At 47.1% G+C, this 16,291-nt stretch overlaps 1 protein-coding gene across 6 annotated transcripts in view; it reads left to right on the top strand.

Annotated features, from left to right (window-relative positions):
- Nucleotides 1–16,291, top strand: part of ELOVL7 (ELOVL fatty acid elongase 7) — a 95,574-nt gene that overhangs the window by 30,652 nt on the left and 48,631 nt on the right. Inside the window, exon 1 of one of the 6 annotated variants that reach the window (XM_056541099.1) lies at nucleotides 2,205–2,214. The exons of 3 other annotated variants lie outside the window; for them this stretch is intronic. Coding sequence is in view for 1 of the 3 variants with exons in the window: in XM_056541058.1 (XP_056397033.1) it covers nucleotides 2,853–2,869 (17 nt within the window). In the remaining 2 variants the exon portion in view is untranslated. Of the gene's footprint in view, nucleotides 1–2,204; nucleotides 2,215–2,599; nucleotides 2,870–8,351; nucleotides 8,461–16,291 lie in introns of those variants that run through there. 2 more of the 6 variants (XM_056541058.1, XM_056541080.1) reach the window with 2 other exon arrangements.

The following is a 16,291-nucleotide window of genomic DNA, read 5'->3' as shown; positions in this document are numbered from 1 at the left end:
ATATTTCGTTAAAGGAAAACTGTCACATATTTTCTCCCGCACTATCCACAGGTATTGGTGGATTGTGCGGGAGACACTGATTAAAACGAGCCCTACCTTGGTCTGATTCGTGCCGCCGTTCGCCCGCACTTGTATTTTTAATCTCTGTGTATATCCTGCTATAACTGGCAAAGGCAATGCTTCTGCGGGCTAACGGACACTGATGTCAGCGCCGCTCATGAATATTCATCCCTCCAGTTCTCCCTCTCTTCGCCGCTCCTAACCAGAGGGAGGGATGAATATTCATGAGCGGCGCTGACGTCAGTGTCCGTTAGCCTGCAGAAGCACCGCCTTTGCCAGTTACAGCAGGATATACACAGAGATTTAAACTACAATTGCGGGCGAACGGCGGCGCGGATCAGACTAGGTAGGGCTCATTTAATCAGCGTCTCCCGCACTATCCACCAATACCTGTGGATAGTGCGGGAGAAAATATGTGACAGTTTTCCTTTAAATACATTTTTTTCCATCACTATTGCATCCTTTATTTTATTTTTTGGGTACCCAACAAATTTTGGGGACCAAAAAAAAAAAAAAAAGCCAATAGGTGCCAAAAATGCAATTTTCACACAAATGAAAAAACGCCAGATGCAGGAAATTGCACTGCCATTTTTTCAGGAGTTTTTTCTTGCGTTTTTTTTTTCAAACCACAAAACGCAGGACAAAAAACCAAGTAGAAACTTAGCCTCAGGGTCCATTCACATGGCATCCTTCGGTTGTTTGGGAAGACTGGGAGTTGTAGTTTTGCAATTGTGGTGTCCCGGTACCGTATTGTATACGTTACCTATATAGAGGTCCCCATAGTCAGAGTCCCTAGGACATCGGGGTCCCTCTTTTGTAGTTTTCCCCTTGTCACCTCTCACTTAGCCGATGGCTATATAGCAGTTCTATTTAATATTAATATAAGTATAAGTATAAATATGTACATATTTAGTTATCTACCTGTTCGGAGTGTAGCAGGACCTGCGGGTCACGTGAATAGGTTAAAACTCTATGGTTTTGCTACAGGACCTTTGGAGGTTCCTGTGACGTGTTCACCCACAATGCACTGTAACGATGAGTGACAGTCGTTACGGACCAATCCAAAAAGGCCGACCCCTGCCCATATAAGTGACCCGCGTCATCTTGATCACTCTCTTGGGTTGCTGACTCTGGAAGAGGTAGGACCTCCGCAGCTTACAAGACTAATTACTAGGCCAAAGCCTTGCGGCCTCGGCCTCTAACCTAGTGGATATACTAAGCAATTCCCCGCTACTCACTGCAAGATCACTGGACCTAATTACTCCCCTAAATCCAGCGGATCTCTGCTATATAATCCTTCAAAAGCTAAATTGGGCTTATCTGATCCCAACCGACTGTCAATCGCTGCTCAAGCTATATGCAAGAGACTCTGTTATCTGGACTGTTACTATTGCTGAATGTACAGAAATGTATCAGTAAAAGTTCCTGCAAGTTTTCAGTTAACAGTGGTTGTGTTACGCCGAGTGCTCCGGGTCCCCGCTCCTCCCCGGAGCGCTCGCGGCGTTCACCTTCCTGCAATACCCCGGTCAGACCCGTTAACCGGGAGCGCTGCGTCAGTGTTCCCCGGGGGGATGCGACCCGCGTAGCGGGACGCGCCCGCTCGCGGCTCGCATCCCAGTCAACTCACCTGTCCTGTCCCCCATCGGCTCAGTCCCGGCGCGTGCGGCCCCGCTCCCTATGGCGCGCGCGCGCCGGCTCTCTGCAATTTAAAGGGCCAGTGCGCCACTGATTGGTCAGTGCTCACACCTGTGCCCTCATTATAAAACCTCACTTCCCCTTCCCAGCATTGCCAGATCTTGTTGCCCTTGTGCCAGTGAAAGCATTCCTTGTATGTCCCAAGCCAGTGTTCCAGACCTTCTGCCGTTGCCCCTGACTACGATCCTTGCTGCCTGCCCTGACCTTCTGCTACGTCCGACCTTGCTCTTGCCTAATCCCTTGTACCGCGCCTATCTCAGCCGTCAGTTGGGGTTGAGTCGCTATCAGGTGGAACGACCTGGGGGTTACCTGCCGCTGCAAGTCCATCCCACTTTGCGGCGGGCTCTGGTGAAAACCAGTAACCCCTTAGATTCCGTTCCCCTGGTACGGCCCACGTCATCACCCCACTGACACAGAGGATCCACCACCAGTATCCTCACAGTATTCGGATCCTGACAGGTTGTGGACAATCCTTTATTTCTGCATCACCTATTGCTCTTGGGAAGGGTGGCAATAGGCCTATCAAGAAACACAGCATTTAACCCTCACCCTGGCATCACAAGTGACAAGGGTTAACAGCGCCCTTAACTATCCTGAACAGCAACACCCTAACTACCCTACACCCCATAAGACAGTATCCTCTCATCCGCCACCACACAATAGCTGGAGGCTCCCGGGGGGGGGGGATTCATCAAAACCTGTGCAGAGGAAAAGTCGCCCAGTTGCCCATAGCAACCAGATCGCTTCTTTCATTTTTCACAAGGCCTCTGCAAAATGAAAGAAGCGATCTGATTGGTTGCTATGGGCAACTGGGCGACTTTTCCTTTGCACTTGTTTTGATAAAGCTCCCCCGTTTGGGAAATACTGGCTTAGACAATATACCATGCACGCTTTTTCTCTCTATATTGGTACCTGCTCATGTTTACTTTATCTGTCAATCTACAGCAGGTGACTGTAGAGATTTTCCATTACAACTTATAGATAAGCATCTACAACTTAGTCCTTGCTTGTTACAACCTATTTATGGAATTAGTTTTAGATAGAAAGGCAGTTATATCCATGGAGATGAAGCTATACCCAAGGTGCCACAGTCCCCTATGAATATTTACGACAGGTATAAATAGCCCTTCTATTACCATTTGTAATCCAAGACTCTAAGGCAGGGGTCTCAAACTGGTGGCCCTCCAGATGTTGCAAAACTTCAACTCCCAGTCCAGACAGCCATTTTCTGCAGCTAACGGCTGTTGGGAATGCTGGGAGTTGAAGTTTTGCAACATCTGGAGGGTCACCAGTTTGAGACCCCTGCTCTAACAAGACCTTATAGGTGATATATTTGCATTTACAACTGATGTGAAATTACAGTATCTGATTTTCCTGGGTCACTACCCTGCACTTATCTAGGTTTAGTCACATTTACGTGTTATACGGCAGTGAAGCAATAGGGGTTGTGGAGGTCGCACCGAGGCCTCGTGCATGAGGGAAGACCAAAGGCTCCTCTGCCACATAACGTGACGGCACTGCTATAGATAAGAATAAACAATAAAAAATGCGCCAAAACTCTGGCTTACAAGACTTGTACAACATTTCTTATGAATTTTAGACAGTTTTTAGACACTTTTGAGAATTAAAGGGGTACTCTGGTGGAAAACTTTTCAGTGGAAAGTTAAACAGATTTGTAAATTACTTCTATTAAAAACTCTTGATCCTTCCAGTACTCATTAGCTGCTGAATACTACAGAGGAAATAATTTTCTTTTTGGAACACAGAGCTCCCTGCTGACATCACGAGCACAGTGCTCTCTGGACAGTTCTTGAAATGGACAAAGATGTCATCAGAGTAGGAGAAAATCCCCATAGCAAACATATGATGCTCCTTACAGTTCCAAAAATGGACAAATATGTCAGCAGAGAGCACTGTGCTCCAAAAAGAAAATAATTTTCTCTGTAGTATTCAACAGCTAATAAGTACTGGAAGGATTAAGATTTTTTAATAGAAGTCCTTTACAAATCTGTTTAACTTTCTGGCACCAGTTGATTAATAAAAAGTAATAATACGTTTTCCAGCGGAGTACCCCTTTAACCCCTTAAGGACACATGACGTTCTCATACGTCTCCATTTCCGAGTCCTTAAGGACACATGACGTATGAGAACGTCATGTGTTTTACCGGCCCCCCGCAACCATCTGGAGCGGAGCCGGTCCCCGATGCCTGCTGAAATCGTTCAGCAGGCATCGGGGCATATCGCCTAGGGGGGTCATTATGACCCCCCATGTCGGCGATGGCCGCAGATCGCTGGACAATTCAGTCCAGCGATCTGCGGCGGATTCCGGGTCAATCGGGTCTCCAGTGACCCGGTGACCCGGAATTATTGGCTGATCGGGGCCGTCAGAGACGGCCCCGATCAGCCAGAGCCAGCAGGGGTGAGGTGGCACTGGTGCCACCTCACGATCGCCCTGATTCGTCGGCCGGATTACCGGCCGACCAATCAGGGCGAATGCTGCGGGTGTCACTCCCGCAACCCGCTCCGCCCCTCTTCCGGAGGACGTGAGCGGGTGCGGGAAGACGACCCCCGGTGCTGGGGACCCCGATCCCCGGCGTCCCTGTTGGGATCGGGGCCCCAGGAGCAGCGGCGGCGGCGGAGACGACGAGGGACTGACCTGTGCGGCGAGGATCGTTGGAGGTGAGTGACAGCCTCCTGCTGTTGCTTAGCAACAGCTCCCAGCATGCAAAAAGGGCATGCTGGGAGCTGTAGTTATGCAACAGCAGGAGGCAGACCACCACAACTCCCAGCATGCCCTTATGGGCATGCTGGGACTTGTAGTTTTGCAACAGCTGGAGGCACATTCTTTCTATGGAAAAGTGTACCTTCAGCTGTTGTGTAACTACAACTCCCAGCTTGCACAATCAGCTAAAGTGCATGCTGGGAGTTGTAGTGGTGCATCTGGTGGTTGCATAACTACAACTCCCAGCATGCCCGTTGGCTGTCGGTGACTGCTGAGAGTTGTAGTTTTGCAACAGCTGAAGGCACACTGAGTTAAGTAGTAAACCAGTGTGTCTCCAGCTGTTGCATAACTACAATCCCCAGCATCCCCAGCCAAAGTAGTATGCCTCCAGCTGTTGCATAACTACAACACCCAGCATGCCCTTCCGCTGTCCGTACATGCTGGGGGTTGTAGCTTTTGCAACAGCTGAAGGCCCAATGGTTGCAAAACACTGAGTTTGTTACCAAACTCGGTGTTTCACAACCAGTGTGCCTCCAGCTGTTGCAAAACTACAACTCCCAGCATGCACTGATAGACCGTACATGCTGGGAGTTGTAGTTTTGCAACAGCTGGATGTTCCCCCCCCCAATGTGAACGTACAGGGTACACTCACATGGGCGGAGGATTACAGTTAGTATCCGGCTGCAAGTTTGAGGTACGGCAAAATTTCTGCCGCAGCTCAAACTGCCAGCGAGAAACTACTGTGAACCCCCCGCCCGTGCGACTGTACCCTAAAAACACTACACTAACACACAATAAAATAAAAAGTAAAAAACACTACATATACACATACCCCTACACAGCCCCCCTCCCCTCCCCAATAAAAATGAAAAACGTCTGGTACGCCACTGTTTCCAAAACGGAGCCTCCAGTGGTTGCAAAACTACAACTCCCAGCATGCACTGATAGACCGTACATGCTGGGAGTTGTAGTTTTGCAACAGCTGGATGTTCCCCCCCCCCCCCCCCAATGTGAACGTACAGGGTACACTCACATGGGCGGAGGATTACAGTAAGTATCCGGCTGCAAGTTTGAGCTGCGTCAAATTTTCTGCCGTAGCTCAAACTGCCAGCGAGAAACTACTGTGAACCCCCGCCCGTGCGACTGTACCCTAAAAACACTACACTACACTAACACAAAATAAAATAAAAAGTAAAAAACACTACATATACACATACCCCTATACAACCCCCCTCCCCAATAAAAATGAAAAACATCTGGTACGCCACTGTTTCCAAAACGGAGCCTCCAGCTGTTGCAAAACAACTACTCCCAGTATTGCCAGATAGCCGTTGACTGTCCAGGCATGCTGGGAGTTTTACAACAGCTGGAGGCACCCTGTTTGGGAATCACTGGCGTAGAATACCCCTATGTCCACCCCTATGCAAGTCCCTAATTTAGGCCTCAAATGCGCATGGCGCTCTCACTTTGGAGCCCTGTCGTATTTCAAGGCAACAGTTTAGGGCCACATATGGGGTATCGCCGTACTCGGGAGAAATTGGGCTTCAAATTTTGGGGGGTATTTTCTGCTATTACCCTTTTAAAAAATGTAAAATTTTTGGGAAAACACGCATTTTAGGTAAAAAAAATATATATTTTTTTACATATGCAAAAGTCGTGAAACACCTGTAGGGTATTAAGGTTCAAATTACCCCTTGTTACGTTCCCCGAGGGGTCTAGTTTCCAAAATAGTATGCCATGTGTTTTTTTTTTGCTGTCCTGGCACCATAGGGGCTTCCTAAATGCGGCATGCCCCCAGAGCAAAATTCGCTTTCAAAAAGCCAAATGTGACTCCTTCTCTTCTGAGACCTGTAGTGCGCCAGCAGAGCACTTTTCACACCCATATGGGGTGTTTTCTGAATCGGGAGAAATTGGGCTTCAAATTTTGGGGGGTATTTTCTGCTATTACCCTTTTTAAAATTGTAAAAATTTTGGGAAACCAAGCATTTTAGGTTAAAAAAAAGTATATTTTTTTACATATGCAAAAGTCGTGAAACACCTGTAGGGTATTAAGGTTCACATTACCCCTTGTTACGTTCCCCGAGGGGTCTAGTTTCCAAAATGGTATGCCATGTGTTTTTTTTTTGCTGTCCTGGCACCATAGGGGCTTCCTAAATGCGGCATGCCCCCAGAGCAAAATTCACTTTCAAAAAGCCAAATGTGACTCCTTCTCTTCTGAGACCTGTAGTGTGCCAGCAGAGCACTTTTCACACCCATATGGGGTGTTTTCTGAATCGGGAGAAATTGGGCTTCAAATTTTGGGGGGTATTTTCTGCTATTACCCTTTTTAAAATTGTAAAAATTTTGGGAAACCAAGCATTTTAGGTAAAAAAAATATATATTTTTTTACATATGCAAAAGTCGTGAAACACCTGTAGGGTATTAAGGTTCACATTACCCCTTGTTACGTTCCCCGAGGGGTCTAGTTTCCAAAATGGTAAGCCATGTGTTTTTTTTTTGCTGTTCTGGCACCATAGGGGCTTCCTAAATGCGGCATGCCCCCAGAGCAAAATTTGCTTTCAAAAAGCCAAATGTGACTCCTTCTCTTCTGAGACCTGTAGTGCACCAGCAGAGCACTTTTCACCCCCATGCGAGGTGTTTTCTGTATCGGGAGAAATTGGGCTTCAAATTTTGGGGGGTATTTTCTGCTATTACCCTTTTTAAAAATGTAAAATTTTTGGGAAACCAAGCATTTTAGGTAAAAAAAATATATATTTTTTTTACATATGCAAAAGTCGTGAAATACCTGTAGGGTATTAAGGTTCACTTTACCCCTTGTTACGTTCCCTGAGGGGTCTAGTTTCCAAAATGGTATGCCATGTGTTTTTTTTTGCTGTCCTGGCACCAAAGGGGCTTCCTAAATGCGGCATGCCCCCCAAAAACCATTTGTCGCTCCTTCCCTTCTGAGCCCTCTACTGCGCCCGCCGAACAATTAACATAGACATATGAGGTATGTGCTTACTCGAGAGAAATTGGGTTTCAAATACAAGTAAAAATTTTTTCCTTTTTATCCCTTGCAAAAATTCAAAAATTGGGTCTACAAGAACATGCGAGTGTAAAAAATGAAGATTTTGAATTTTCTCCTTCACTTTGCTGCTATTCCTGTGAAACACCTAAAGGGTTAATACACTTACTGAATGTCATTTTGAATACTTTGGGGGGTGTAGTTTTTATAATGGGGTCTTTTATGGGGCATTTCTAATATGAAGGCCCTTCAAATCCACTTCAAACGTGAACTGGTCCATGAAAAATAGCGAGTTTGAAAATTTTGTGAAAAATTTCAAAATTGCTGCTGAACTTTGAAGCCCTCTGGTGTCTTTCAAAAGTAAAAACTCATAAATTTTATGATGCAAACATAAAGTAGACATATTGTATATGTGAACCCCAAAAAAATATATTTTGAATATCCATTTTCCTTACAAGCAGAGAGCTTCAAAGTTAGAAAAATGCAAAATTTTCATTTTTTTCATCAAATTTTGGGATTTTTCACCAAGAAAGGATGCAAGTTACCATAAAATTTTACCACTAAGTTAAAGTAGAATATGTCACGAAAAAACAATCTCGGAATCAGAATGATAACTAAAAGCATTCCAGAGTTATTAATGTTTAAAGTGACAGTGGTCAGAATTGCAAAAAACGCTCCGGTCCTTAAGGTATAAAATGGCCTGGTCCTTAAGGGGTTAAAGGTGCTATCCAACTTTGTGTTTTTTATTTTAATGGTTTAGCACTGTAACATTTATTTTATTATTAAAAGGGTTTATACAAGTTCATAAAATGAATGGCTTATGCTCAAAATAGGCCATCGGTATCAGATCGACGGTGTTCCAACTCTTGGCTATTGGCTATATGAAGGGGTTGTGGTGCCCGTGCGAGAGCAGCAGCCTTGTCATTATATACCAGTGATCATCCTCCCATCGCTGTTCTATTAGTAGTGGCAGTGCAAGGTACTATTTTGTCAATGTACATGATAGATGAGTGCTGGTAAACATTGGAGAAGCTGTGTGGTTGCACAAGCACCACATCCATTCAAACAGATGACCCTTCGACAGTAGGGGTGCTAGGAGTCAGTTCAATCTAATACTGATGGGCTATCTTGAAGATTTGGATAACCCCTTAAATGATAAACACATTTTTTTTTTTAAAGCTAAACCATCTGGTTACGTCAATGTGGTTTGGGTGGCATCAGATGTTCAAAGTATTTTCTGAACCATGTGGGAAATCGGCTCCCTAGAGGCAGGCAAACAATCAGACACAGTGACAAGGAAGCAAAGTTTAAACAGGAATACATTCCTGCTTGTCCAAATGCTAACTATGCAATTATCTTCCCCATCTATACAGGTGGCTTACTTCCAGTCACCTATCTCAACAGACATCAAATATATTAGTCACCCATGTCAAAATGTCACCTTTGAGGTTGCAAAACATCCGCACTCCAACTCCCATTAGAGATTCAGGTTCCTCACAGACTAAGCCTGCATATTGAGTTACACCTTGTTTTAAAGCCGTTTTCAGTACCTGTGCTGATTTTGGCCACAATGAAAATTAGGACTGGCTAGGAAGGGAATAAAAGGCCTCACTACTAACCTGCCTATCATTCCATAATAATCCAGGCATGGAAAAAGACTTTACCAAGTCCTCACCAGCTATGGTCTACGAGGGACTTTTCCTAGATGAGATATGCACTTCCTAATAGCTGGCAGCTACATATAACAAGAACCTTAAAGGGGTACTCCGCCCCTAGACATCTTATTGTGGTGTCCCGGCACCGTATTTCATACTGTGCCTTGGTAATTAGTCCCCAAAGTTAGAGTCCCTAGGACTGTCGGGGTTCACTTTCCTCATTTAACCCCTAGTCACCCCTTAGTTATTTAATATTTGTAAATATTATCTATCTAAATAAATGTATATGGTATTACTCACTGTTTTAGCGTCGCAGGACCTGCGGGTCATGTGACTGGGTTGCAGAACTCTATAGTTTTTGCTAAAGGACCTCTGGTGGTTTTGGACATGTGATAACCCACAATCCATTGTAACGGTGAGTGACAGCTGATTGGACCAATCAAAAACAGCCAGCCCCTGCTTATATAAGGGAGCTGCGCCATATTGTCGCTCTCTTGGGTTGCTGACTTTGGACGAGGTAGGACCTCCGCAGCTTACAAGACAAATTACTAGGCCCAAAGCCTTGCGGCTTAGGCCTGTGCTAGAGACGGATAGTTCTTACAATTCCCCGCTGTCTTCGCAAGATCTCCGGTTCTTATCCAACCCCTAAATCCGGTGGGTCTATGCAAATACAATGCTCAAAATCTAAAGGGAACATTCCGGTCCTAAGCATCTGTCGATCACTGCTGTGCTGTTTGTAAAGACTCTGTTATCTGGACTGCTACCGATACTGCATGTACAGAAAATCTTCAGTAAAGATTCCTGCAAGTTTTAAGTTTAGCACTGCTGTGGACAATCTATTTATTCTACACTTACCTATCGCTCTTGGGAAAGGTGGCGATAGGCCCAGCATCACTACAGAGTTTTAACCCTCACCCTGGCGTCACGAGTGACAAGGGTTAACAGCGCCCTTTATCACATTGAACAGCAACACCCCAACTACCCTACATGCCCACAAGGCTTTCCCCATAGTGCTTCACCACATTATCCCCTATCCAAAGGATAGGGGATAAGATGTCTGATCACAGGAGTCCTGCCGCTGTGGATCCCCGTGATATTGGCTCTGGCACCCCAGATATCCGGTGCACGGAATGAACTTTGCTCCGTGCCGGATGACTGGCGATGCGGGGCAGAGGCTCTTTACGTCACGGCCACTCCCGGCTCATGAGGTCAAGGCCAAGCCCCCTCAATGCAAGTCTATGGGAGGGGGTGTCACGGCAGTCACACCCCCTCCCATAGACTTGCATTGAGGGGGCGTGACCATGACATCATGAGCGGGGCGTGGCCGTGACGTCGTGAGCCTCTGTCACCACACCCGACGCTCTAAACGAACGCCGGGTGCAGCAGGGAGATCACAGGGTTCCCCAGTGGAGGGATCCCATCGATCAGATGTCTAGGAGTGGAGTACCCCTTTAAGCAAATATAGTAATCCCCAATCACCATTCCTGTGATGTCTCACACCAGGTAATACAACAAGTTTTACTACTTCTGTATAATGTCTATGGCTAGCATTAAAGTGATGTGTTTAGTGTGAAGATTGACTCCCATGCTAATAAAAGGGTCCTTGTGGTGATCACAGCTTTATTGCACACGTATGCCTTATCACAGAAGGAATTAGTTATCATTGTTCATTGCCTGTTTTCTGAATGACACTTGTATCTACAGCTGTTGTCAGTGACTACTGTTTGGACACCTCTCCCTAATGCATGGCTGCTAGGTGAAATGACATGTCAAGCAGATAGGCTGGACTGGCAGGACGGACCAGTTTCTGATGGTGGCATCACAGACCCTATATCTTGTCTATGAACTGTGTATGGCTGTGGTCTGAAGGAATGTAGACATTTTTAAATAGCAAATAGAAAAGATTCTCTTTGTCATTTTATCACAAAACCTTTGGTTGTCTGTCTGGTTTAGCAGCAATGTTCTTGTGTTTTCAGAAGGACCCTGAACTCTACCGAAACTCTCATTCTATAACTAAGTGAACTATGTCTATACCGTGCATATAAAGGGGCATACATTAAAGACAAGGGATCCCAAATCAAAGACAGAAATCAGTCCCATTTTATGTGCTGCTTGACATCATCTCTTTTCATTGGCAGCCATATAGGCTCTGTCTATAGTATGTATGCTGTTTTGTATATGTAATTGATCCATACCTATGTAAATGCTAGCTGCATACCATAAAGAACACAAAACGTGCATATCGTAATGTTGTGATATTTTATTTTACTAGTTGGACCATGTAGTCACATTATTAGTACAAAAAATATGATAAAAAGTCAAGTTTTGGAAAACCTCTTTTGAAATTGCGTTCCTCTACACTGTCTGCTTTATGGGGTGGACATACACAGCGTAATGTTACCATAAATTATGACCTGGTATTATCTGAACATGTATGTACCACCAATTGAATCCAATGAATTTGAATACAATAATTTTACCACCATTATTTCCACAATATCTAAATAAATACCACTATACATTGCTGAAATTAAGAAGAAAAAAAACAGCACTGCCGGTGTATGTCCAATTCAGCCACAAAACCACTAGCCAGTAGCTGAAAAACACGCTACAGAGTGCTCAATGTCCAATATCAGTAAAGTTCATTCCAGGTAGACAATATAGAAAGAAGACATGGCACTCACCGATTCATGTGTGAAACAAACGTGAACTTTACTGCAGATCCATATGCAGCGGACAGCCCCTGCACCCCCATCACAATTCTTTTTTGTGAGCTAGCCAGAATGTGTTTGCTGTTCCACTACATATGTGCAGTGGCCCAGTACAGGAGATGTTACCCTGTACCCTTGAGGCCCTGTCAGGCAGCCTCCTTCAGTCTCCCCAGGGCCCCTTGCACCTGTTTCCCCCCCTGTACATATGTTCTGCAGTGTATTGTATTATAAAATGTGTTGTATCTTTAAGAGTTTTATCATGCGATTGTTACCCAGGAGGTACCAGTGACCAGGTGATACCAAGAGTGACTTTTAGGCTCCCTGCTAGTCTCCCCCATATAAGCCCTGGGTGGAGCTTCTTTCTCTTTGAGCTCTGCTCTTCTGCTAAGCTGAGGTTCAGTACAGTCGTGCCTTTTGTGTGTGTCCAGATTGTTGGAGACCTCAAAGTCAAGTCCTGCAGCCACCATCAAGTCAAGTGATCTAAAGTCACAGCTTTATGAGTCAAGTCAAGTCAGTCCCTGTCATCTGTCAAATCAGCATGGTCTGCATTCAATTGTCCAATCCTACTACAAGTCCCAGCAAGCCCTTAAGGTCTCTGCATCACTGGTCACCTCCTTGGGGCCTGGCTGAACTGTATAGACTTTACCAACTTTCTACCCTCAGTAAAGCTACTGTTGTCCGTAACTTGGCGTCAGAGTCTTTATTGCCCGCGTGCCTAGCCCAGGGTCCAGCGGTATACCTTTTGGGTGCTTTTAGGCTAATGTACAGGAAAGGGGGCGTGCTGTCCCCACATGACGCGGCAGCCGGCACGCCCCTCCATGAATTCCATAGAGATACATGGAGGGGCGTGCCGGCTGCCGCCTCATGTGGGGAATGAACACCCCCTTTCCTGTACATTGCCTTGGCCCTGTAAAGGAGATCACGGGGGGCCCCAGCAATCTAAAACTTATCCCCTATCCTTCAGATAGGGGATAAAGTTCAGATCACTACAGATCTCCTTTAAGTAACTTGGAAGGTGGCATGGTTGTTGGTGCCAAACGAGCTGGTCTGAGTATTTCAAAACTGCTGATTTACTGGGATTTTCATGCAGAATCATCTCTATGGTTTACAGAGAAATGTCAGAAAAAGAGAAAATACCGGTGAGCATATTAATAGCAACCCCAATTAGAGTCCTTTATTAGCAATATGTATAAGATGCTGTACATGTTAAAGTGATCATTGTAAAGCATTGTGCCGGTCTATCAATATTTGACTACTTACTTGAGTGGATTTAGCATAATGATGGGATTTGACTTATCACTTGGTTGCGTCTCTCATTATAGTTTTGTATGTAAACTGTTAATACTGAGCTCCTGGAAGTGTGAATGAAGCCGAGCAGGTTAATCATTAGTGTCCCTGGTTGACATAGTGATATAGTACAGTAATGTTTGTTCTGCTTGCCTTACAAGCCTCCACTTTGGTTTGTCTTGCAAATAATCTCCAATATTTAGTCTGCGCTGTGCCGCCCTTATACCAGTTGTAATCCACCTTCACTAATCCGCCTGTGTTGATCCCTTTCCCCGGTTCCAGTACATGGCACTAAGAAAAGAACATAATAACGGAATACTCAGAAACTAGATTTATGAGTGTCACAACACACATTATTACCACCAGTGTTTTATATTAGTGTCCTTCAATTGTCCCTACCATTTGCAAAGTTGCCAACTGTCCCTATTTGGTGGTCTGACAGTAGGTCATGGCACTATAATGGATCCATAATCACTATGGGTTCTGTCTGTGGTCTGAGTCTGTCTGGGATCTGTGACCTGACTGTTGCAAGACTCACGGCAGTAGGCTGTCGCACTCAGGGTAGTAGTGGATTTGCTAGACCTGTGTCGTAGATGGCGTGGGTCGTGCCAGGGAGCGGAGTCTAAGGTGCCGCTGGTTTTCACCAGAGCCTGCCGCAAAGCGGTATGGATTTTCTGCGGCAGGCGGCACCCAGGTCTTTACCCCTGGCATGACTCAACCACACAGGTGGCTGGGGAGAATCGAGGCACAGGAGGGAAACGACAACTCGTGGTCTGGATAGCAGAAGTTCAGGGCAGGTGGCACAGATGCGAAGTCTGGATCGTAGCAGGAGGTCAATAGGCAGGCAGCACAGGAGCAAGGTCAAGTCACGGAACAATGGGGTCCAGGAACATAGCAAGGCAAGACTACAAACGCTTTTTCTAGGGCACTAAGGCAAAAAAAATCCGGCAGGGGTTAGTAGGAGGTGAAGATATTCATAGAAAAGATGCAGGTGAATATCATAATTACAGACACACTGGCCCTTTAAATCTGAGAACTCAGGTGTGCGCGGGGGCACGTGCGCTGGTGCTGCGAGAGTACGGAAGGGACAGCAGAGAGTGGAGGTGAGTGACGGGCTGGAATTCGCATACGGGCGCGTCCGGCGAAGCAAATCCCGGCCCCGTCAGCTGAGGAGGGCAGAGAAGGAAAGCGCTCACGGCCAGCATGTCTGACCGGAGCCCTGGCCATAACAACTTTCTCTTGGTCATTGCAGCAGATCACAACCAGGATAAGGTTGACTAAAAACCCAGAGTTCTCTGGGCACTAATAAGTGGAAGGACAAATTCAGCAATTCCCAAAATATAAAAAATGCTGCTCAACCTTTTTATTTAATAAGGTGCATTTATGTTCAAATAAAATCATGCAATGTGTTTCGGCCCATATGGTAAGGGCCTTCATTGTCACGATTCGGCTTCCAGGTAGTGGATCCTCTGTGTCAGCGAGGGATTGGCGTGGACCGTGCTAGTGGACCGGTTCTAAGAGGCTACTGGTTTTCACCAGAGCCCGCCGCAAAGCGGGATGGTCTTGCTGCGGCAGTAGCAACCAGGTCGTATCCACTAGCAACGGCTCTACCTCGCTGACTGCTGAGAAGGCGTGGGACAGAAGGACTAGGCAGAGGCAAGGTCAGACGTAGCAGAAGGTCGGGGGCAGGCGGCAAGGTTCGTAGTCAGGATGGGTAGCAGAAGTTCAGGTACACAGGCTTTGGACACACTAAACGCTTTCACTGGCACAAGGCAACAAGATCCGGCAAGGGAGTGCAAGGGAGGAGATCAGATATAGCCAGGGAGCAGGTGGAAGCCAATTAAGCTAATTGGGCCAGGCACCAATCATTGGTGCACTGGCCCTTTAAGTCTCAGAGAGCTGGCGCGCGCGCGCCCTAGAGAGCGGAGCCGCGCGCGCCAGCACATGACAGCAGGGGACCGGGACGGGTAAGTGACCTGGGATGCGATTCGCGAGCGGGCGCGTCCCGCTGTGCGAATCGCATCCCCAACGGCCATGACGGTGCAGCGCTCCCAGTCAGCGGGACTGACCGGGGCGCTGCAGGGAGAAAGACGCCGTGAGCGCTCCGGGGAGGAGCGGGGACCCGGAGCGCTAGGCGTAACAGTACCCCCCCCCCTTAGGTCTCCCCTTCTCTTTGTCCGGTAACTGCCTCCCCTGGGATGAGGACACCGGGAAAGAATGGAGGGTTTCCTCAACGGCAGGCAGTACAGCAGGAGTGGGAATGGGGAGGGAGGGCAGAGGGCGAGGCCTGGCACGGGGCAGTGTGACACCAGGACGGGGGCCATGGGGAGGCACAGAGGCTTGCCTGACGGGACTGGGAGGGGGGGAGAGGCACTTCCTGTGGCAGGCAGAGTCCCAGTTCCTGATCTCCCCGGTGGTCCAATCAATGGTGGGGGAATGAAGCCGGAGCCAAGGCAGACCGAGGAGGACCTCAGAGGTACAGTTGGGGAGAATGAAGAACTCAATCCTCTCAAGGTGGGGTCCAATAGACATGAGGAGGGGCTCTGTGCGGTAACGCACGGTGCAGTCCAATCTGGCTCCGTTGACCGCGGAAATGTAGAGCGGCTTGACGAGACGGGTCACCGGGATGCTGAATTTATTAACAAACGACTCCAAAATAAAATTTCCAGAGGCACCGGAGTCCAAGCAGGCCACGGCTGAGAGGGAGGAGTTGGCTGAAGAAGAAATCCGCACGGGTACCGTGAGACGTGGAGGAGCAGACTTGGAACCAAGAGACGCCACACCCACGTGAGCTGGGTGCGTGCGTGCGTTTCCCAGGCGTGGAGGACGGATAGGGCAATCCACCAAGAAATGCTCGGTACTGGCACAGTAAAGACAGAGATTTTCTTCCCTACGGCGATTCCTCTCTTCCTGGGTCAGACGAGACTTATCCACTTGCATGGCCTCCTCGGCGGGAGGCCCAGGCGTAGATTGCAACGGATACTGTGGGAGAGGTGCCCAGAGATCTAAGTCTTTTTCCTGGCGGAGCTCTTGGTGTCGCTCAGAAAAACGCATGTCAATGCGGGTAGCTAGATGGATGAGTTCTTGCAGATTGGCAGGAATCTCTCGTGCGGCCAGCACATCCTTGATGCGACTGGATAGGCCTTTTTTAAAGGTC

This window comes from Hyla sarda, chromosome 1 (assembly GCF_029499605.1).
Source record: "Hyla sarda isolate aHylSar1 chromosome 1, aHylSar1.hap1, whole genome shotgun sequence".
In the NCBI taxonomy this organism is placed as follows: domain Eukaryota; kingdom Metazoa; phylum Chordata; class Amphibia; order Anura; family Hylidae; genus Hyla; species Hyla sarda.
This window is presented reverse-complemented; position numbering and strand designations above follow the sequence as displayed.